This window comes from Balaenoptera musculus, chromosome 19 (genome assembly GCF_009873245.2).
Source record: "Balaenoptera musculus isolate JJ_BM4_2016_0621 chromosome 19, mBalMus1.pri.v3, whole genome shotgun sequence".
In the NCBI taxonomy this organism is placed as follows: Eukaryota; Metazoa; Chordata; class Mammalia; order Artiodactyla; family Balaenopteridae; genus Balaenoptera; species Balaenoptera musculus.
Window position 1 is genome coordinate 6,214,339 of NC_045803.1, and position 24,324 is coordinate 6,238,662.

General features: G+C 46.3%; 1 protein-coding gene across 2 annotated transcripts in view; it reads left to right on the plus strand.

Moving 5' to 3' along the window:
* Positions 1–18,812, plus strand: part of LOC118885117 (myeloid cell surface antigen CD33-like) — a 46,657-nt gene extending 27,845 nt beyond the window's left edge. The window contains exons 2-7 of one of the 2 annotated variants that reach the window (XM_036833495.1): positions 14,646–14,706; positions 14,773–15,159; positions 15,377–15,655; positions 15,857–15,904; positions 17,531–17,642; positions 17,757–18,811. In XM_036833495.1, the coding sequence (XP_036689390.1) occupies positions 14,673–14,706; positions 14,773–15,159; positions 15,377–15,655; positions 15,857–15,904; positions 17,531–17,642; positions 17,757–17,799 (903 nt within the window). In that variant the 5' untranslated portion in view covers positions 14,646–14,672 and the 3' untranslated portion in view covers positions 17,800–18,811. Of the gene's footprint in view, positions 1–14,645; positions 14,707–14,772; positions 15,160–15,376; positions 15,656–15,856; positions 15,905–17,530; positions 17,643–17,756 lie in introns of both variants that reach the window. The other variant, XM_036833496.1, reaches the window with a different exon arrangement.
* The last annotated feature ends 5,512 nt before the right edge of the window (positions 18,813–24,324 follow it).

Consider the following 24,324-nt stretch of genomic DNA (forward strand, 5'->3'; position numbering starts at 1 on the left):
CTAATGGGATTTACCCCTGCAGGCTACATTTTCCAAGTACCTTTATTAGCTGGCTTCCAGCTAGGTTCAGTTACTGAGTCAAATGCTGGAGATTAAAGTCAAGGAGGAAAATGTAAAATCCAAGGTATTTATTTCTTCCCCTCTCTTTGCATTGTGCAACTCTCTGGCAGTGGCTGCATCCCCTCTGAGCCTCCAGCTCCCAAAGGGGAGGACCTGCCATGGTCCAGCTTCCTCTGGGTGTCCAGATCCCTGGGCTCTGTCACACTGCCCCTTCCCTTTGTCCTGGTGGTGGTCTCCTGCTGTTGTTCATTTCTAGGTTGCATTATTGTCCTCTGTTGAATTTTTCATCTCTTCTGTCAACTGTGTAGCCAATCTTATTGATTAAATTTCCTTTGTCTTAAATACTTAGAGTGATTTCCATTTTCATAATTGAACCTTACCTGGTAGAGATGACCAGAAGAATGGATGGATATATGGAAATACAGATGTGATGGGTGGATGGGATGGATGGAAATATGGGTAAGTGGATGGATGTGTGGATGGATGTATAGATGGGCGGATGAATTGAATGAATGGAAGAATACCTGGGTGAGAATATGTTATTCAAGGAATGTGACCCTCTTACCAGTCTTAGGGTTCGTCCCAGACTTTTCGTTCTTGTTTCATTTCCCAAGCATCGCCATTCTCCCTGAGTCTGAAATGTGTTCTCTCGTGCAGTCATGAATTTGTAGACCTGAGTTATTTCAGTGTTATCTTGTGTGATATTCCCTTCTAATGGCTATCCTTCCCGTGACCATGAAATGCTTCCGTGTTACCATGAATGAGGCTCATTTCAGGTCCTTTCCTTCAGAACCTCACTCGGCCTTGCTCTCCCTTTCCTGAAATCTGCCCCATTGTTTACTTTATGACCACTACTGCCTACTTTTCTAGGGTACGTTTCTGATGATGGAAAAGCCTCCTGAAAATTCTGCCCAACTGGGCCTGCTGGCATTGTCCCGACTAACTGTATTTTCCTCTTAACTCGACTTTTCTTCTTTCTCCTCCCTTTAAATGAAGTGTCCCAATGATAGGGACAGAGCTAAAGGACAAATTAGATAATTAATAGTTAATCTCACTAGGGGATTGTAAGTGAAGAAAAAAGTATGGGAGACCCCTGTACGTTAATGATCACTCAAGAAAGCAGGTTTACTTAACCACAAAACCAAGCAGGCTTGCCTGGCAACAAAGGCATGCGACAGAAGTTTGAGACATGTCCCAAAACAATAAAACAATGGTGGCATGAGACCCACATCCTGCCCAGTGAGCTCAGTAGGTTAATGACCCCTAGGACATGCTCTCTGCACACATAAAAAACAATAATTTTTGGAAAGGTACTCATCATACAGAGACCTAAAATAATTTTTACAGTCCTGGCTTGACCATGTAGGGACAAAAAAACTCCCCTGCCCAACCTGGAGGCGGAGCTGATGATGGAAGCATGACGTCTACTCAAGAATGAGGAAGGAGGTGGTCTTCTCCCCCTCCCCACTTTTCCTTTGATTATAAAACGGTAGCCCACTAAGTTCTTGGGGAGGCACCCTCTCGCCCACCCGCTTGTAAGCCTCACAAACATCTTATTCTTTTTTTTTTTTTTTTTTACTTTTTGTCATTTAAATTTTTCTCTAACAACCATAGCTTGCTTTCACACTAGAATTTATATTTTTAAAACTCTCTGGACAGGGATGGATTGAGCACCTGGAAGAAATGTACAGTTACAAAATGTGGATAATAAAACCACATACTTGACATTAAATACCAAATTATACATGTAAACACATGCCACGTTCTTAGTCTTATACAACAAGGGATGAACAGAGAGCCCCATCAGTAAAAGAATTTTCATTCTCTTCCCAGAAGAATTGCTCAGCCAACAAATATCCAGACAGGAAACTTGCTGTCTCATAGTGAGAACATCAGCCTTGTGCTTAATTTAATTTATGACTTCACAGCAGCTCGCCAAAATTTGAGATAACGTCTTCACATTCCTTATTAGTTTACTGAAACATCTCAAAAGGCACAGTTGAGCCCTTAGCAGATGGCAAGCTTCAATCCCTGAAATGGGATTATAGTTCTTTCTTTGCCGGCAGTTGACAGATGTGTATCATCACATGCCTCAGGGCAAAGACTGGAAAAGCATCCTATTGTAATAATCTGGATAGGCAGTGAAATGTCCACAACTCAGAGTAGGCACACCAGACATGGCCACTCCAAAACCTAAGCTCTCTGAAGGCAACAGGAAACGGAAATGGTGTTTCTGGAATTGGATCATGTAGGGAACCAGATGGGATAGTGGCAGTTGTGTGCAATTTAGAATGAGGCGGACGTTGGACCGATTCCCTGTACTTCCCTTTGGACCTTAAGGCAAATTATGTAACAGCCCTCAGCCTCAGTTTCCTCATCCACAGAATGGGTGTAATAATGAACATACTATTTAGCTGACAGGATTGTGTGAAAATTAAACACGGTACCTGATACCTGACTCTGCAACTTGCTGATTTTTATTTTATTCACTGTTTACCACGTGCCAGGAAGGTGCTAAGGGCTCAACAAGCTTCATCTCCTGTAAGGTTCCAAACTTAGGTCCCTTCTCAGATGCATGTTTCACTGTCCTCAAATGAGCAAGTCTCATGAACCAATGATGTAAAACCCAACAGTAAAATTACACTTGGAGTTTAACGGTTACAAAAGTACTTATATACGTACATACAGAAAAGCAAAAGGAGAGGGTTAAACTTCAGGAACTATACGTCCAACTTAAATTAGAGAAACTGGCCCCCAACACTCAGAACCTTGTTACTCACCCCACAGACTCCCTGTCACGCAGTCAAAAGATCCTCCCATCACTCACCTTACGCAGTCCCCCACAGTCACTCTCCCCACCAACGCCCTGGAAGAGATCACTCTCCTCAAAGACCCCCCCCTCACCCACTGTAAATCTCCCCAATCACTCACCCTGGAAACAGCCCTGATACTCACCCCACGGATTCCCCATCGCTCTCCCCAGCAAATCTATTCCAACAAACACATTCTGGGGCCTTCCCTGGCGGTCCAGTGCTTAAGAATCCGCCTTCCAATGCAGGGGATGCGGGTTCGATCCCTAGTCAGGGAAGTAAGATCCCACATGCCATGGGGCAGCTAAGCCCACGAGACGCAACTAGAGAGAAGCCTGCGTACCGCAACCAACACCCGATGCAGCCTAATTAATTAATAAATTAATTCAAAACAAAACAAAAACAAACACATACTTCTTCATCAGCCAGACCATGGTTTACCTCCGTAACATTGAAGGCCTGTGGACGAGGAAACATCTGCCCCCTGTGGTCTGCTGTCAGCAGGAGGAACCAGATGGTCCCAGGAACAGGCAGTCCAGAATATCTGCTCCCTGTGTCTGCCCCCAGGCTCCTGAGAACTATTCCTGGGGCTGGGGGACATTAGGGGAAGTGATCCACCACTTGGGGGGCCGTAGGAGGCAGTGATTGATTGGGAGCAGGAGCTTCAGGGATTGGAGGGCTTTGAGGCTCACATTGTAACACACTCAAGGGGGACAGTAATGGATGGAGGACATACGAAATCAGTAAAGTGCAGTGCTGAGCACAGCATGTGGGAACCAGTGGATGGGAGACCTAGGGGGTCAGTGATGGAGGTTTGCGAGGGTGACTGCATTGCTTCCTGGGCAGTGAGTGTCGGGGTCCTTTGGGAATGAATGAGTGGGTCAGCGTTGGCCTCTCCTTGGGTCCCTGTGAACATAGTAAGGGTCACTGATTGGCTGTTGGGCAGATTGCTGATGGTTTCCTATTGGGACGGGTTATTTGAAACCCCAAATTGGGGATTATTTAGGGTACAGTGTTTACCAAGTGCCAGGCAGGTGCTCAGGACTTCACAAGCCTCATCGAATGTCACTTTCAAACCTGTGATTAATACCTTCCAACGCATTTTGGAAACTACAACTAAAGTCATAGCTTCATATTCTCACAGTTAAAAGGTGGCAGAGCTGTGATTAAGTTTCATTTAGTACAAATCTCTTTTTTTTTGTTTTAATGCTGTTCAGTTTTTCTGAGCTTTGTCTACTGTCAGTGTCTAGCACAGTGACCTTCCCAAAGGGCCCCCAGAAATTGATGTAGAGTGAATGGTGGATGAGTGAGCATGTGGTCACTGCCTTTCGAGGGCTTCTTGGTGTCTCTGCAGAGCCCCTGGGTCAGGCCACATCATTGAGGCCCTACAGAATCCTCCTTCACTTCCCAATCCCACTCTCTCCTGTGGCTCTGGTTGGAGCCTTCAGATGCCCACCTATCTTTGGGCTCCTGGGAAAAGTGGAGTTGTCAGCAAGAAAGACCGAGAGTAGAAGCCCAGAGGAGACATGCCTGCTGATATGAATTTGCCCCAGAGGCCCCAGGTCTTGGGTCCAGAGGAGCGGGATGGATCATGTGAGATAAGCAGGATCTCCAGAGTCAGTTCTCCAGCACTTGAGGGCAGATACAGGAAGCAGCAGATTCTGGACTCCCTGTCCCAGAGATACTACTCAGCAATAAAATGGAATGAACCACTGAGGCAGGAACCAACAGCATGCAGGAATCCGAAGAAGCCAGACATAAAAGAGTACACAGTTATGATTCCATTTTTATGAAGTTCTAATATGGCCAAAACTAAGCTATGGAGATAGAAATCAGTAAAGGCTGCCTCAGGAAGGCATAGTATAAGGAAAATTTGAGTAGTGATGGAAATATTCTACATCTTGATTGGGGTGGATGTAGGCATTTATCAAAAGTCATTAAAACCTGTGTGCTGGGCTTCCCTGGTGGTGCAGTGGTTGAGAGTCTGCCTGCTAATGCAGGGAACACGGGTTCGAGCCCTGGTCTGGGAAGATCCCACATGCCGCGGAGCGACTAGGCCCGTGAGCCACAATTGCTAGGCCTGCGCGTCTGGAGCCTGTGCTCCGCAACAAGAGAGGCCGCGACAGTGAGAGGCCCGCGCACCGCGATGAAGAGTGGCCCCCGCTTGCTGCAACTAGAGAAAGCCCTCGCACAGAAACGAAGACCCAACACAGCCATAAATAAATAAATAAATAAATAAATAAATAAATAAATAAATAAAAGAAGTAATGGAAAGACATTAAAAAAAAAAAAACCTGTGTGCTAAGCAAAGGAAACCATAAACAAGACGAAAAGACAGCCCTCAGGATGGGAGAAAATATTTGCAAATGAAGCAACTGACAAGGGATTAATCTCCAAAATATGCAAAGAGCTCATGCAGCTCAGTATCAAGAAAACAAACAACACAATAAAAAAATGGGCAGAAGACCTAAATGGACATTTCTCCAAAGAAGACATACGGATGGCCAACAAACACATGAAATGATGCCCAACATCACTAATTATTAGAGAAATGCAAATCAAAACTACAATGAGGTATCACCTCACACCAGTCAGAACGGCCATCATCAAAAAATCTACAAACAGTAAATGCTGGAGAGGGTGTGAAGAAAAGGGAACCCTCCTACACTGTTGGTGGGAATGTAAATTGGTGCAGTGACTGTGGAGAACAGTATGGATGTTCCTTAAAAAACTAAAAATAGAGCTACCATATGACCCAACAGTCCCACTCCTGGGCATATACCCTGAGAAAACCATAATTCAAAAGGATGCATGCACCCCGATGTTCATTGCAGCACTGTTTACAATAGCCAGGACATGGAAGCAACCTAAGTGTCCATCGACAGAGGAAAGGATAAAGAAGATGTGGTATATGTATACAATGGAATATTACTCACCATAAAAAGGAATGAAATAGTGCCATGTGCAGAGACGTGGATCGACATAGAGAGTGTCATACAGAGTGAAGTAAGTCAGAAAGAGAAAAACAAATATCGTATAATATTGCTTATATGTGGAATCTAGAAAAATGATACAGATGAACTTATGTGCAAAGCAGAAATAGAGTCACAGATGTGGAGAACAAACTTATGGTTACCAAGGGGGGGGGTGGGATGAATTGGGAGATTGGAATTGACATACATACACTACTATGTATAAAATAGATAACTAATGAGAACCTACTGTATCACACAGGGAACTCTACTCAGTGCTCTGTGGTGACCTAACTGGGAAGAAAATCTAAAAATGACTGGATGTATGTATGCATACAACTGATTCACTTTGCTGTACAGCAGAAACTAACACAACATTGTAAAGCAACTATACTGCAATAAAAATTAATTTAAAAAAAAATTTAAAAAAACAACAAAAAACCTGTGGACTAGACATAAATACATTAAATAAAAATTATTTATATATATAGCTATATGTCATACATAAGTGTATATCATGCATATATGATAAAATATGTATGTAAGATACTATAATGGTGGATACATGACATTATGCTTTTGTCAAAACCCATAGCATTGTGTAACACAAAGAGAGAACTTCAGTGTGAACTATGGACTTTGGTTGACGATGATGTGTCAATATTGGTTCATTATTTGTAACAAATATACTACACTAATGCAAGATGTTAATAATAGGGAAGAATATGAGGGGGTTGGGGTGCATATGGGAACTCTCTGTACTGTCTGCTCAATTTTTCTGTAAACCTAAAGCTGTTCTAAAAAAAAAAGTCTATTGATCATTTTAAAATTTACTTGTTGTGTATAAATCTATTATTTATAAATGTACCTAAATATATATTCATTATATGTAAATTATATCACAATAAAAAAATGAAGCAAGACACAGGCAATGACATATAATATGATTGCACTTATAGAAAGTGCAAAAATAGGTTTATCTGAACTATACTTTTTTAAAATAAATTTATTTTATTTATTTATTTTTTGCTGTGCTGGGTCTTCGTTGCTGTGCGCATGGGCTTTCTCTAGCTGCGGCGAGCAGGGGCTACTCTTCGTTGTGGTGCGCAGGCTTCTCATCGCGGTGGCTTCTCTTGTTGCAGAGCATGGGCTCTAGGTGCGCAGGCTTCAGTAGTTGTGGCTCACGGGCTCAGTAGTTGTGGCTCGCGAGCTCTAGAGCCCAGGCTCAGTAGTAGTGGCGCACGGGCTTAGTTGCTCCGCGGCAGGTGGGATCTTCCCAGACCAGGGCTCGAATCCGTGTCCCCTGCATTGGCAGGCTGATTCTTAACCACTGCGCCACCAGGGAAGCCCCGAACTATAATTTTTAGGGATACATTGGTGATAAAACTATAAAGAAAGCATGGAAATGGTTAATGTAAAAGCCAGGATCATGGATACTTTTAGGAGGGATACACAGTGTTGTGACCAGAGACACATAGATTTGATTGCATCAAAATGAAGGTTCCCATCAAATAGAGGACAACTGAGATCAATTTAATTGAGAAATGACAGAATGGGAGGAATTATTTCCTTCATTTAAGCTCACAAGAGCTTTTTAACTAGAATGTACCAAAACTTTAACAAATCAACAAGAAGAAAAACAAGCCATCATAAAAATAGCAAATGACATGAATCTTTATTTCAGAAATGTGGAAATATGAATGGAAAACAAGTCCATATTGAGATGCTCAAACACACTGGTAGTTGAAAAAAAATCAAACCGAAATGAGATACTGCTCTACACACATCAGATTGGAAAACCAAGAAGGCAGATAACAGCAAGGGTAGCAAAGATGTGAGGAAGTAGGAACCTCATGCTCTGATGGTAGGTGTGTAGACTCTTGAGCTATTTTGGGAGCTGGCAATACTCGATATCTCAAACTGACGGTATTTCGTGAACTGAGTGCATTTGCTTTGTGGTAAGTCACTGTGCTGCACACTTACCCATTTGTATCTTCTGAACATTATACACTTTACCATAAAAAAATTTTTTTTAGCTGATACCAAGTGGAAGTAGCCAGGGAAAAAATGTGTACTGTATGATGCCATTCACATAAAGGTCAAAAATAGTAAAACCATAACTTCGAAATCTAGGGATGCATATTTTGTTGGTAAAAATATATTATCCTCTAAGGTTAATAATAGGGATGAGATCAGAATCTTTAGAGAAGTTGATAAGGAAAACTCCACAGTCCTTCTGTGTAAACCCTTTGAATAGATAAATCACAAAGAAGGATTACAGTTAATTTAAAAAGATGGGAAAGGTTGTTTATAATCACATCAATGCAAAGTAAAGAAAAGATATAATACTGTTTCTCTACTCTTGAATTTGCAAAAGTGAAAGAAGTCAAGCATACCGGGCACTCTCATGTGAGTAGGGCACTTTTGGAAAATGTCGTGTTGGCTTCAAATGGAATTGGAGGAATCATCTCCACATACTGTATCAATTAGAAATGCATTTCACTCTAAGTTACAAAAAAAGCTGACTTTCAGGAACCTTAACAAATAGGGCGGGACTTCCCTGGTAGCGACACGGGTTAGATCCCTGCTCTGGGAAGATCCCACATGCCGCGGAGCAACTAAGCCCGTGCATCACAACTACTGAGCCTGCGCTCTAGAGCCCGTGAGCTACAACTACTGAGCCCACGTGCCGCAACTACTGAAGCCCGCACGCCTAGAGCGTATGCTCGGCAACAAGAGAAGCCACCGCAGAGAAGCCCGCGCGCCGCAACGAAGAGTAGCCCCACTCACCGCAACTAGAGAAAGCCCGCGCTCAGCAATGAAGACCCAACGCAGCCAAAAATAAATAAAACAAAAAAACCAAAACCAAATAGGGCTTTATTTTTCTCATGAAACAAGAAGTGGGGGTGGGGGGCGGGGAGAGCTGCTGCTGGCTTTGATTCAGTGGCTTGGCAGAATCTACAAGACTTTCCAGAGAGTAAAGAAGGAAGAAGGAGAGGCTCAGGATCGGCCCCAGACCAGAGGGTCGGCCCCTCCCTGATCTTCTCCTTCCTAGACAGGCCCAGTCCTTCTGCCTCAGATGGTTTTCTGGCCTGAGGTCCAGATCTGGTTCGTGTCTAGTCAGACCCTTCTGTACAATCCAGTTATTCCTAAACTCAAGACCCAATACTGCTTCAGCACCACGGACAGCGACACCCCGCCCCTGCTTCCTGGGACGAGATGGTGTCTTGGCTGGAAAGAGCATTCCCACTGTGGGTAGGTTCTGATGGGAAGGCGACTTGGGAGGGCTTGGGGACTTGATATGAACAGGATAAAGGCCTCCCTATCTACGTCTGTCTGGACTCCAAGAAACCTGTCTGGGGAAAATAGACCCCCCAAACCCCCCATGTCTCTTAAGGGGAGCGGGTGTTGGTCTTGGAGGTGAGAGTCAGTGTTTCAGGGTACAGGAAGAGTCCACCCAGCTGTGGTCCCAGGAGAGAAGAGCTTGGCTTTCACTTCCCCCCGCAGTGGCCTGAGGGAGAGATGGGTAATTCTGTTGAAGGGAGAAGTTTGACATAGAAGCCATACACTTCAACCCAGGAAGCATCCTCAGCTCTCTTAGCACGCCATGGCCACCCCCATCTCCAAGCTAGGAAAGGCTAATCAGATGGTGTCAAGCGAATCTAGATTATCCTGTGCAGCCCAGAAATGCTGCTGCCGCTGTGGCCACAACCGTGAGGGCAACAGATGTGAGGAAGAGGTTTCCGGGCGGGGCTGCAGACAGAGACTCTGTTTCCTGCAGTGGTCCCTGGAGGTTGGTGCAGGTGCGATCTGTAACCTTCACTCAGTGATGGTGAAGGAGGACCTATGCATCCCATCCCATTCTCCATTTCAACCCATGGATTTTCTGGACTGACTTTAGCCCACTCGACATCCACCTTCAGATCCTGGAGGTGGGCAGCAGACATTGTAATCCCCTTCTGGCCACAGACCCCATCAAAACCTGGAAGAAATCTGGGGCCAATCCAACCTTCTGTGGGATCCAGGGGCCCACAGTTGCTCTCTAAGCATCAGATTCTCCAAAGATGCGGGAAAGTGGGGATACTTTAAGGTAGAGAAATATTATGTGAAAAATGACTCCCAATATATCTGAATGTGACAAGTAGCCAGGGATCCCCAGGAGAGAACCCCAGAGACAGGAACACATGTACTGCTTATCTGGAGGGTGGGGGACTTGTTGAGGACCCCAGGGGAAGCCAAGGTGGAGTCTCAGGGTCTCCTCTCTGGGGTCTGAATCGTTTTCTCCTCTTCAGCTTGTACCAGATACCCCAAATCTACATCCCTTTAACCTGAAGTACAACCATCTTGGAGTCTAAACAGCCCGAAGTCCAGTAGGAGGGTGCTTCTCTCCTCCATGGGGCCCAAGGTCCCTCATTCCTTATTATTCACCCATATGTTCGGGTCCCAAGATCATGACACCAGGATATATGTATATGTATAACTGATTCACTTTGCTGTACACCTAATACAACATTGTAAATCAACTATACTCCAATAAAAATATTTTAAAAAATAAATAAAATTTTTAAAAAGGATCATGACACCAGCCCTGCGTTGTCAGGAGACCTTCCTAGGAGGTGATAGGTCTGTGTGTAGAGCCATCTGAAGAGTTCAGCTTATGGCTACAAACCTATACGTGATTTTTCAGGCCTGATCATAGGCAAATGCAAAAGCTTTCCTTGGCTGGCCTCATAGGCATGCACTGTAGTCTCTGAAAGGAGTTGCAGTGAAGGACTCAGACTGCTCTGGCCCATCGTGCTGTTCACATTTTTGCATTCCTAGCTCAGCTGACTTTATTCTTTGGTCTGTTTATCTGAAGCCTTGGGCAGAGGTCTTCAGGCATCTCTACTGAAGCCTCCTTATGGAGGAGGAGCAGGAAAACTTGGAGACACTTTTCCCCACTCTGACTCAGGACTCAGTACATTTCCATTCCCAACGCCACCCCCAACCCAGGGTCCTTAGACCCACTAGAGCTTTTTGTTCTGGGTCCCTCATCCGTGAGACGACCCCCATGTCTGTGCTGGCCACCCTGACCATCGGCAAAGGTTCTCTCCTTGGCTAAACTCTAGCCAGGCTCTTCAAGCTCTTTTTCAACAAGTTCTTGACTTCTGCATCTATCTTTGCATCGTCCATTTTTTTTCAAGAATCCTGGTAAGTCAGTTTAACGAAAATCCCTTACCCTCAATGTCTGATGGGGTTCCTCTTCCTCCACTAGCCCCCAGCTGATATCCGATCACCCTGGCCTGCCTTCAGCAAGAAGCCTGGTAGGTCGGTTTAGCCAGAATCCCCCTTTGCCCCTATGTTTCCTCTTAGTAATTTTCCATCCGCCGACCCCTCGCCCTGCTCCTTGGCAATAAATTCCCACTTTTCCTCATTGTATTCAGAGTTGAGGCTGATCTCTTTCCCCTGCTGGAAAACCCCATTGCAGGGGTCCCTGCACCTATGACAATGGTCCTGAATAAAGTCTGCTTCACTGTTCTTTAACAAGTAAGTGATTAAAGGCTTAATTGTTATTTTCACTTTGACTCATTGCTTTAATCAGCTACTTGACACTAGCAGCTCAGGCTCTCTCTCCCCGCTTGGCTGAGCTCCTGGTCCCATCAGGCTCGGCATCCTCTGTGGGGGGTGGTCAGGACACCTGGATCCCTGAAGAGGGACCCAGTTGCAGAGCCTGTGGGACCTGATGTGTGGCCAGAAGCCTGGCCTGAGAAGGGAGAAGAAAGCACAACCGTCCCCACCTCGCCACCCTTCTGTGGATCCAACCAAAGAGTTAAAGCCACCATATCTTCCCATGATTGAAGTAGAAAATATTTTCTTTCTCTATCCCAAATGCTCCCAGAACCTGGCTATTGGCCCCGTCCAAGGAAATGGCACAGGTAGGAGGGAAGCTCTCCTCTGCGGCACTGACGGAGGTGGGGTCGGTTTCTGCGGCTCAGGGCAGAAGCGGGGTCTCAGAGCTCAAATAGGAGAGGGCTAAAGGCGGTCAGCGCAATGCCTCCCATTCGCGTCACCCCTCTGCTTCCGGCCGTCTGGCTGCCGCCCTCTCCCACCCCTGCCTGGCAGAACTCTCACCTGGGTCACCAATAACCACCTTGTTCTCTTCCTCTCTCCCTGGCCGGGCCATCTCAGTCACCACTACCACCTCCCCCTACAACCCACAATTAAGCTTAAGCCCGTGCGCACCGCGCGTGAGAGCGTACATGTCCTCAGTACTCCGCCCAGGGCCCTCTTCTCCCCCTCGGTGAATGTGTCCATGTGTCCACCTCCAGGGGCAACTCTGCTACCTTCTCAACCCCTGACTTCCCAGCCCAGACCTGCACATGTGTACTGCTCTTGGCGATGGCAAGTTGTTAACTGAAATATTCATTATGTAACATACTTTATAAATTTTTTATTTATTTATTTTGGGGGGGGCGATGGGTCTTCATTGCTGAAAAAAGCATGGGCTCAAGCAGATACTTGCATGCCATCGTTCACAGCAGCAAGATTCACAGCAGTGGTGGAACCAATCCCAGCATCCAGCAACTGCAGAATGGATGAACCAAATGTGGTAGACACATACAGTCAAATATCATTCAGCCTTTCAAAGAAACACGTGCGATTGTGACACATGCTACAGCACCGGTGACTCTTGAAAACAGTACGCTACCTGAAAGAAGCCAGACACAAAAGGACAAATATCGTTTGATTCTGCTTATATGAGCTCCCTACAAGGCAAATTCATCGAAACAGAAAGTAGAATGGTGTTGCTTGCAGCTAGGGGATGGGGATGGTGAGAAGTAATTGTGTAACTGCAGCAGAGTTTCTGTTTGGGATATGAGAACATGCTGGAAATAGAGAGTGATGATGGTTGCGCTCACGTTGTGAATGTACTTAGTGCCATTGAATTGTACCGTATGCAATGTTTAAAATGGCATTTTGTTTTATGGCGATTTTAGAAACGAGAAGTACTTCTGTCCTAATGGGGATGTCGTTATGCAGACAAGGATTTTTCAAATAAATAATAAGTAAAATTAGAGCATGTCAGCTATTGACAGGTTTGGAGGAAAATCACACAAGGACAGGAGCATGTGACATATTGGTGTGGGGAGACAAAGGGACTGGGGAGAAGATGGGAGGATTCTGCAGACCCCGTGCAAGGCGACTGCAGGCCAATGCAGGATTCTGGAAGCCTTTGAGGAGAACGGACATATGATTAGACTCTCATTTGGGTAGGATCCTAAGGCTGTTGTGTTCAGAATCAGCCAGAGTGGATCCAGGGCAGCAAGAAAGAGATGTGGCACGACACTGCTGGGTACTCCAGGCAGGAGGTGATGGTGCAATGGACCAAGGAGGTCGTGTAGATAGAGAGGATATATTTTGAATATATTGTGAAGGTCAAGCCAACAGAATTGTCTACTGGACGTTGTAGGTGAAGGGAAATGAGGATCAAATATGATGCAGAAATGTATGTAGAGAGCTGGATATGAAAGTCTGGGGATCAGAGGAGGGGTCCAGGGTAGAGACCTTAAATTGTATAGCTAGTGTAAGATGACAATAGATGAGGTTAAAAAAAAGTGGGTGGGGTGGGATGATGAGAGTCTGATACTTCCTCAAAAACTTAAATATAGAATTAACATATGATCCTGACTTTCACTTCTGGATATCTCTCAAAGAGAACTGAGAGCAGGGACTCTAGGAGATATTTGCACACTCATGTTCCTAGTAGCATTATTCACTATAGCCAAGTGATGGAAGCAACCCAACTGCCCCTCAACAGATGAAGGGATAAGCAAAACCATGCAATATTATTCAGCCTGAAAAAGGAGGGAATTTCTGACACTTGCTACCACACGGATGAACTTTGAGGACATTATGGTAAGTTCAACAACCTAGTGAAAAAAAGACAAACACTACACGATTCCACTTATACGGGGTAGACAAAGTAGTCAAATTCCTCGACATAGAAAATAGAACTGTGGTTGCCAGGAGCTGGAAGAAGGAATAAGGATTGGTTGTTTAGTAGGTACAGAATTTCAAGGTTTTCAACTTGAAAAGAGTTATTTTTTTACTAGATTAAAAAAAAATCATACTCATTAAAAAAAAATCCCAATATGCTACCAGGACACATGGCGATCTCACATGCAGCTCTAAAGCCCGACACTGCTGCCTGTTTGGGAGGAAGTGATGGGGCCGGGTGGGAGCATCTCCTGGGCAGGGACCAGGCCAGCCTAGCCCTTCTGGTCTCCAGGTCACCAGCCCAACGTGCTCACTGTTGGGTGAAGGAGTGAGTGGCGGATTGGCTGCTGCCTTCACGTCACCCAGGAGCCCCTTCTTGTCTTCTGCCCCAGACGCTCACACAGACCCTAAAGAGCCCTACGTCTTGCAGGACCGGCCACCCGAGGGTCTAGGTGAGGCTGTGAGCCTCCAGGTCGAGACGGGGGTTGAGCGGCTCCCTGGTGTGGACAGCGGTGCTCAGACGGGAGGCCCTTAGGAGGCTCGCCGTGTCCTACGTCCCCGTGTCCTCAGAGGCTCTGGGGCGGGAAGGACCCACCCGAGATGGGGGGCAGGGCAGGGGTCTCCTCCTCGCCTGCTCCTCTCTGGGCAGGTCTCCGGGGTCTCTGGGCCGCGGGGTGTCCGTCCGCTCTGCGCGGAGGGGGGACGAGCTGCGGCTCTGCAGTTCCTCTTCTGTGCACAGCGGAGTCTCGTGTTCCTCCCCGGCTTCCCGGGGGTCTCCCCGCAGTCCTGCCTCCCTCTCGCCTCCTGCTTCTCTTTTCACACACAGGACGCCCAGGAGCCCTCCGTCTCAGAGATGCCGCCGCTGCTGCTGTCCCTGCTGTGGGCAGGTGGGTGGGCGGCGGGGAGAGGGCTGGGCGGGGCAGGGGCTGCGGCTGACCCTCGTTCCCCCGCAGGGTCCCTGGCTCAGGGTTCGAGCTACTACTGGCTGCAAGTGCAGGAGTCCGTGACGGTGCAGGAGGGCCTGTGTGTCCGCGTGCCCTGCTCCTTCTACTATCCCCGGAGCTACTGGGACTACCCTGTCCCAGCTCACGGCTACTGGTTCCGGGAAGGTGCCAGTATCTACCAGGATCCTCCAGTGGCCACAAACAACCCAGATCGTGAGGTGCTGACGGAGTCCCAGGGCCGATTCCACCTCCTTGGAGACCCCCGGGCCTACAACTGCTCCCTGGACATCAGAGATGCACAGAGGGGAGACACGGGCACATACTTCTTTAGGGTGGAGAGAGGGCCTGTTGTGAAATATAGTTACAAAGAGAACACGATCTTCCTGAATGTAACAGGTGAGGATGGTGTCAAGGAGAGGACACACAGACGCACGGGCCCTGAGGGCCCCCAGGGCAGGGCTGGGAGGGGACCCCCTGTCTTCTCATCCTGGGAGGGACCCAAGGGGACCTAGGAGGACAGGACGCTGTGGCTGGCCTGGGGCAGAGACCGCTCTGAGGGGCACACTCGGGGTCCCCCCTCCAGGGCCTGGGTCCTTTTCTCTCTCCTCTTCAGCTCTGACACAGACACCCGACATCCGCGTCCAGGGGACCCTGGAATCCGGCCGCCCCAGGAACATCACCTGTGCAGTGCCCTGGGCCTGTGAGAGGGGGACACCCCACACCTTCTCCTGGATCGGGGCTGCCCTCACTTCCCTGCACCCCAAGAGTCCCCATTCCTCAGTGCTCACCCTCGCCCTGAGGCCCCAGGACCATGGCACCAACCTCACCTGTCGAGTGACCTTCCCCGGAGCTGGCGTGAGCACGGAGAGGACCGTCAGGCTCAACGTGTCCTGTGAGCGCGGGGCCAGGACGCCGGGTCCCTGAGGGCGGACGGCGTCGGGGCGGGGAGGCCTGGGTGGGATACTTGGGGACTCTTCTTAGAGGCACGCTGGGGTCAAGATGAGGAGAATGCTGAGATCCCCCCCCCACGGTGTCATGTTACTCATGACACGTCATCACACTGCAGGGGGACATTTATTTCTTTCTGTTCCAGACGCTCCACAGAACCTGGACATTCGTGTCTTCCGGGGAAATAGCACAGGTGGGAGAGCACCTGGGTGGAATGGAGGTCAGATGCAGGGGTGTTGTGAAGATGGACAGAATCAAGCCCATCACTCCTCATCCCCTCTCTGCTCCTACGTCTGCCCTCCGCCCCCCAACCCTGTCCCCTGGCAGGACTCACCTTAGGGCCACTGTGGATTCCTAGTGACAACTCACTGTCACCTCCGCTTGCTCCCTCCCTTCCCACCTCTGCTCCCTCCTCACTTTCCCATGACATCCTTTCCCTGATTCCCTGCCACCTCCCTGTCTCCGTCTCTCCCACAAGGAGACTGAGTTCCCAAGCTGGGTACCAGGCTTCTGGCTGATTTCTGCAGGATTCCAAGGGGAAGCTCATCTACCCCGGGGTTTCCAATCCTACCTCTGCCCTGAAGACTCTCACAAACCTCTGTCCTGAGTGCCCTCCACTCCCCCTGCAAGGGACCCTCTGATATGAGTAATCCGAGCCTAAATCTCGGAAATTCCTTTAGACTCTGTGTCTCACCCAACCGTCCCCAGGACTCAGTGAGTTTTGCAAAGTTGACTTTCTGAAAATGACTCACGTCATCGACCTCATCCATCCCCATGACCGCAGCTCCAACTCAGGCCTCCATCCTCTCTCTGGCCTGGACCCGGACCAGCCTCCCCCCTGGCCTGTCAGCCGCTAGTCTTGGCCCTGTCCAGCCAGCAAGAATTGGGACCCCAAAGGGATCTCTACATGCCCCAGATCTGACCCTATGGCTTCCTTGCTCAGAACCCTCCCGTGGCTCCCTGGGGCCCTCATCGCCTGTGTGCGGGCCTCCAAGTGGCCAGACCCACGTGTGTCAGTGCCCTGCGCAGTTTCACACATCAGGGGCTACCTCCTGGGATGTTCTCTCCCAGGCCTAGATATGGCCGACTCTTCCTCAAGCGTCCACTTCCCCCTGTCCTGGGATCATCAAGTTGCCTCTCCTTCCCCCATCTCACCTCATAGACCGCCCCCGCTCCTTGGCCTTGCCTGCAGTGCTTGTCTCAGAGCCGCTGTTCCTGTGTCTGGGAGGACAGAGGGAGAGAAGGGCCTCTCAGCCTTGCCCTTCTAGCTCTCTCTGTCTCCCTAGTCCCAGAGGTCCTGGGCAATGCCACCTCCCTTCGGGTCGTGGAGGGCCAGTCCCTGCTCCTGGTCTGTGCTGTCGACAGCAACCCACCCGCCAGGATAAGCTGGGCCCAGGGGTGCCTGACACTGAGCCCCTCACAGCCTTTGGATCCCGGGGTCCTGGAGCTGCCCCAGGTGGTCTTAGGGGATGGAGGAGAATTAACCTGCTGAGCCCAGCACCTGAGGGGCTCGCTCCGTGTCTCCCTGAACCTAGTTGTACAGGATGAATATAAGCAAGGATGCCTGAGTTCTGAGCTAGGGTGGTAAGCAGGGTTAAGGTGTGGACTTACAGGGACTTCCCTGGTGGTCCAGTGGTTAAGACTCCATGCTTTCAATGCAGAGGACGTGGGTTTGATCCCTGGTCACAGAACTGAACTCCCATATGGCAAGCAGCGCGGCCAGAAAAAAAATATGGTGTGGACTTACAGAAACTCACACCTAACGTCCACCTTCCTCTCTCTTTTCGTCCTCCAGGTGTCTCCTGTTCCTGCCCCCAAGTCTCTGGGGAGCGGCAGGGCTCCTGGCCCCTAGTCCTCACCTTGCTCAGGGGGGCCCTGATGGGGGCTGGTTTCCTTCTCACCTATGGCCTCACCTGGATCTACTATACCAGGTGAGAAGCCCTTCTTAAGGTGTCCCTGATTTGGGGACACCTCCATCTTGTCCTTTCCAGAGCAAACCTTCCACGAAACTGGTCCCTTACTTCAGAACTGTGTTTCCCTTACAGGTGCAGAAACTCACAAGGGAATAGTGTTGAGAGGTGTGTCTGAGTCCCCTTCTTCACGGTGGTGCTTCAGAGGTCTATGAACAAGGAGGTCCTGGATGACTTGGCCCTGCTTCCTTTCCAGAAATAACATCTCTTCACATCTGGTCTCCAGGTTTCTTCTTGATAGTTCTATATGAGTTGTTGTGAGGGCAAGGAGGAAATAGATATTTTTATTATTAAATTGAACTATGCTCCATGTAATATTTTTTCTTCTATGTGCTTACCTTGGCATGGTTTTGATATGCCCATAACGTGACCTATAATATATTGTTATAAATCCCATAATATAGTATTTTTTGAAGTTAATTTTAAAGAGATTTTTTTAATTAGAAAAATTAACTATTTTATATTTATCCACATATGAACCATTTCAATTGCTCTTCATCCCTTTGTTGTAAAAATAAAATCCCCTAAGGAAGAGTAAAAATAAGAGGAATTCCCTGTGGAAAGAACATATTTAGAAAATGGACCTGCTGTGGCTAACAGGTACCCCAAATAAAATGGAACCAGGCAATCATGACAGACCTAGGGTTCAGTCACGTACTCTTGAGTTCTTAGAAAAACCACGAACAAAAACTATAAGGACTTCTGATTGTGCTGATAAAACCCTAAGGAGATGCTCCAATGACAGCCATCATTGGAAACTTCTGGTCAGGCTGCAAGGGCCATCCAATCCCCTTTTACAAGTCTCTCAACTGTGGCTTCTGGGGCTTGTGCTTTTAAAAATCCCTCACCCCTTCACCTCCAAGGAACGTACTTTTGGTTACAGCCAAAGGCTTCTTATCCCTGGTTTGCAAACCTTGCGAACAATAAAGCTGTCCTTTTGCATTAAGATAACCCTGCCTCTTTTCTCAGATTTATTTCTAATTTAAGATGACAGTATAGTTTCTCTATAGTATCATTTTCCTTTTACCTGAAGATCTTTTCGTATATTTTTGTAGTGTAGGTATGCTGGTGATGAATTCTCTCAGCCAGTGTTTGTCTGGAAAAGTTTTCATGTACATTAGCTTTGGAAAGATATTTTTATTGGATTAGGAATTCTAGGTTAAATTTTTCCCCGTTCTGTTGTTTAAATTCTTTTGGCTTGCCTAGTTTCTTATGAGAATTCTGCCTTATTTTCATCTTTCTTTCTTTGTAGTTTATATTTTTCTCTAGCTGGTTTTAATATTTTCTCTTTTTCACTGCGTTTTAATAATTGAATAATATGTGCCTTGGCATGTAAATGTGTGTGTGTGAGAGACAGAGAGAGACAGAGAGAGAGACAGAGATTATCCTACTTGGAGGGTGTTGAGTATCTTGAATCTGAAATTTTATAGTAGTGATCAAATTTCTAAAAATAGAAGCCAATGTTTATATATATATATATTTTTTTTCTATTCTCCTCTGGGTCTCCAATTTTACATATGTGATATTGCCCAATATTATCTCATTATCAGCTCTGAGCATCTGTTCACCATTTCCAACCTTTTTTCTCTATATTCTTCAGTTTGAATAGGATCTGATGCTACATCTTCAAGTTTACTGATTATTCTTCCACAATATTGAATCTGATGTTAGTCTCATTCAGTGAAATTCTCACTTCAGATAATTTATTTTCTTCTCTACAAGTTAATTTCCTTGGTTTTTAATCTTATGTTTCTTCTTTTATTATGTTAATGTTTTCCTTTACATCCTTGAGTATATGGATAATATTTGTAATCAATGTTTTAATGTTTTTGTCTGCTAGGTCTGTCTCCTCTGTCATGTCCAAGCCTGATTCCATTGAATGGTTTTTCTCTTATTAAGTGTCACATGTTCCTACTTCTTTATGTGTCTAGTAATTTTTCACTGATTGCTGAACATTGTCAATTTTATGTGGCTGATGACTTGGTCTTGTCTTTCTTTAAATAATACTGGTCTTTTTCTTGATGGCAGTTATTTGTATGTTGGGTCAATATTTTAAAGGTTCTTTAATTTTTATTGAAGTAGTGTTGATGTACAATACTGTGTTAGTTTCAGGTGTACTACATAGTGATCTGACGTTTGCATACATTATGAACTGATCACCATGATAAGTCTAGTAACCATTTGTCCCAACACAAAGCTCTTAAAATATCATTGACCATTATTCCTTCTGCTGTATATTACATCCCTATGGCTTATTTATTTTATAACTGGTGATTTGCACTCCTTAATCCCCTTCACCTATTTTGCCCACCACCCCCTCCTCACTGGCAACCACCCATTTGTTCTCTATATCTGTGAGTCATTTTGTTTTGTTTGTTTGTATGCGTTCTTGTTTTTTAGATTTCACGTATGAGATCATATGGTATTTGTCTCTCTGTCTGACTTATTTCACTTAGCATAATACTCTCTAAATTCATCCATGTGGTCAAAAATGGCAAGATTTCATTTTTTATTATGTCTGAGTAATATCATATATATTATATATTCATTCATCTATCATGGATAATTAGGTTGCTTTCATATCTTGACTATTGTAAATAATGCTGCAGTGAACATTGGTGTGCATATACCGTTTTTATATATATAAATTTATTTATTTATTTATTTATTTTTATTTATTTTTGGCTGCGTTGGGTCTTCTTCACTGCGCGGGCTTTCTCTGGTTGCATCGAGCAGGGGCTACTCTTCGTTGCGGTGCATGGGTTTCTCATTGTGGTGGCTTCTCTTGTTGCGGAGCACGGGCTCTAGGTGCGCGGGCTACAGTAGTTGTGGTGCACGGGCTCAGTAGCTGTGGCTCGCGGGCTCTAGAGCGCAGGCTCAGTAGTTGTGGTGCATAGACTTACTTGCTCTGTGGCATGTGGGATCTTCCAGGACCAGGGCTCGAACCCGTGTCCCCTGCGTTGGCAGGCGGGTTCTTAACCACTGCGCCACCAGGGAAGCACCCATATATCTTTTCAAATTAGTGTTTTTGTTTTCTTTGAGTAAATACCCAAAAGTGAAATTGCTGGATCATATGGCAATACTATTTTTATTTTTTGAGGAACCTCTGTACCGTTTTCCATAGTGGCTGCACCAATTTACAATCCCACCAACGGTGCACGAGGGTTCCCTTTTATCCACATCCTTGCCAACACTTGTTATTTGTTGTCTTTTTTATTATAGCCATTCTGACAGGTGTGAGGTGGTATCTCATTGTGGTTTTGATGTGCATTTCTCTGAGGATTAGCGATATTGAGCATCTTTTCTTGTGTCTGTTGGCCATCTGTTTGTCTTCTTTGGAAAAATGTCTATTCAGGTCCCCTGCCCATTTTTAGTCAAGTTGTTTGGTTTTTTGATGTTGGGTTGCATGAGTGTTTTGTATATTTTGAATATTAACCCCTTATCGGATATACTGTTTGCAAATATCTTCTCCCATTTAGTAGGCTGTGTGTTTTTTTTTTTTTTTTTTTTTTTAAATTTTTTTTTATTATTTATTTATTTTTGGCTGTGTTGAGTCTTCGTTTCTGTGCGAGGGCTTTCTTTAGTTGTGGCGAGTGGGAGCCACTCTTCATCGCGGTGCGTGGGCCTCTCACTATCTCGGCCTCTCTTGTTGCGGAGCACAGGCTCCAGACGCACAGGCTCAGTAATTGTGGCTCACGGAGCTAGTTGCTCCGCGGCATGTGGGATCCTCCCAGACCAGGGCTCGAACCTGTGTCCCCTGCATTGGCAGGCGGATTCTCAACCACTGCGCCACCAGGGAAGCCCTGTGTGTTTGTTTTGTTGATGGTTTCCTTCACTGTGCAAAAGCTTTTTAATTTTTTGTAGTTCCATTTATTTATTTTTGCGTTTGTCTCCCTTGCCTGAGGAGACAAAAAGATGTTGTTAAGACCAGTGTCAAAGAGCCCACTGCCTATGTTTTCTTCTAAGAGTTTTATGGTTTCAGGTCTGACATTTGGTATGTCTAGTATAGCAGCCAGAACGGACTGAGACACCACAGGAACATTTTCTTATGAGGACATCACATGTTCGGTGTGCCTGGGTAGAAGTCATTTGAGAATGACACTGTGAGAGATATTGAGGTGTTTTAAATTTCAGGAAGGGTGGGTTTGCAGTGAGGTAAGCGGGATGGTTGTGGTGACTTAGTGTTTGCTTTGATATGCTCTCCCCCGGCAGAGACTCAGTTGTACTGAGGTGCAGTGAAAAGAGCAGAATCATTATTTGTAGGTTCAATGAGAATGAATGCAGCCTTTTTGGATGAGCAACGGTTGCAAATGTGTCCAGAGCCTGAGAAATATTCCCTGTAGAGCTGCAGTTCTTCAGGACTCTGGACAGCAGAGATCCTGGTGACTGGGGCTCAAGGGTCAGTGTGTGCCGGGGAAATGGAGCGCCCTCTGGGGGCAGCATCCTGAACTGCAGCACAAGCGTTATGGGCGGGAACTGGGATAGGTGTATCTGAATGATACAAAGATGCTAGCCAGGGGGTGTCTAAGATACTCCCTTCCCCCCAACAAAGGCTCCTAAGCACCCTCAGGGCCTCAACTACAGCCAGACCCAGACTCTTCATTCACCACTGGAATGCTTGCCTACATCTCCTTCATTCATCCCTCCTAATGAATCCAGCCCTCAGACCCACACCCAGCACCCTTCTAGGGCAGAATCCTGAACTACCTACCTACCTACCTCTCTTCCTCCTCCTCAGTTGCTCCCACCCCATACCTTCCCACCCACCCCCAGTCTCACTTCCTCTCAATATCTGTCTTTGCCCCCGTTGTGACCTCAGGGACAGACAAAACAGGTGTTCAACATCTGTTGAATTAGAGAAGGAAACCAGAGGCTTGTAGAGCTTTTTTCTTAAGGAATAGGCTCAGAGAAAAATCTGAACATTCTTAGGCAGAGAAGACAGATATGAGGATGACCGATAAAGATTCTCGTGGACTCAGGTAGCCCCTAGTCTGTGGTCTGCCCAAGGGTGGGGTGGGGGGGAAGGGTGGCTTGGATGAGAAGGCAATTGCAAAGTGGGGAGGTGCTCTGGTCACACTGAGGAAAGGTGGAAAGTTCAGAGGAGGCCAAAGAAATCACCAAAAATCTGGAAAAGTGTACGGGTGGGGAAATGTTGGGGCAAGTTGGTTGTAAGGTCAGGAAAAGCATTTCAGAAGAGATGGCCTTTGAGCTGAGAACAGTGAAAAGGGGGCCAGCCACGGGAAGAGCATTCCTGGAAGAGAGAACAGCTAGTGTCATGTTCTTGAGGCGGAAATGAATTTGGTAAATGTGAGAAACAGAGTGGGAATCGCCGGCGGGAATGCAGAAGTAAAGTTCTGGGTTCAAAGTGAGTTTGCAGGGGTCATTGGCGGTAACATCAGGTCGAGTTCTATAGGTTATGGTGATTAGTTTGGATTTTCTCCTAAATATAATAAGATGCCATTGAAATGTTTGGGCAAGAGGGTGACTTGATCTGATCTATATTTTAAAACTAACTCTGGTTGTTGTGTTGAAACTGCATTACGGGGGGAGCAAAAATAGAAGCAGGGAACTGTATTCAAGAGCCTGGGATAAACCGTAATGGAAAAGAGTCTGAAAAAGAATGTCTGTATATGTATCACTGACTCACTTTGCTGTACAGCAGAAATTAACATAACAATGTAAGTCCACTATACTTCAATAAAATAATTTTTTAAAAAAAGAAGCAGGAAGAATCATCGATAGATTTTTGTCAAACAGATGAGTGGTGATGGTGACCAGGACCTAGATAGTCATTCTCAATCAAGGGTGATTTTTATCAACAGGTGACAATGCCTGGAGACATTTTTAATTGTCACGACTGTGATGGGGGGAGGGAGGCAACTGGCATCCGGTGGGTAGAGGCCAGGGATGCTGCTCAACATCCTACAAGCTCGCAAGAGTTCACATGCCATAACTAAGGAGCCCGCGTGCCGCAACTAAGGAACCCACCTGCCACAACTAAGGAGTCGGCGAGGCAGAACTAAGGAGCCTGCCTGCTGCAACTAAGACCCAGTGCAACCAAATAAATAAATAAATATTTTTTAAAAAAAACAACAACAACATGCAGGAGAGAAGAGGCTCCGACGGTGTCAGGAGCCCTTTCTGCCGCACGCTGGCACACCTGCCACAAGCTTGTGATGCAGGAGTCCTGGAACCTTCCTGTCCGAAGGCCCTCGATAAGAGGCTAAATCCTTCCCTGGCAGCCACGGTGAAATAGACATCAACACACCCATCGCCACATCCTGTGTGTTTCCTATTCAGTCAGATTCATCCACGTCCATTGATTTTGGGATCCTCCTCTTACCATGTCACTTGCTTTCCCATCTCCTAAGTGCATACAGAAGAACTTCATTAGAAACACGTTTAGAAGCTATCCCTAATCATTTTCCAAATAGTGACAGAAAAGTAAGCAAATGTGATAGTAAGGAACTGGTTAGGCTACTTTATGCATTTTTTCATCCTCTGGGTGACCAAAGTAATAATCAAGACCTTGTATGTAGAATATAGGTTCTGTAGCATGTTCTTATTATATATCAGTGTCCTTCAAATTTTGACAAGCTTATTTGTCACCTTGGGAACCATGCTAAAATAAAGATTCCTTTTT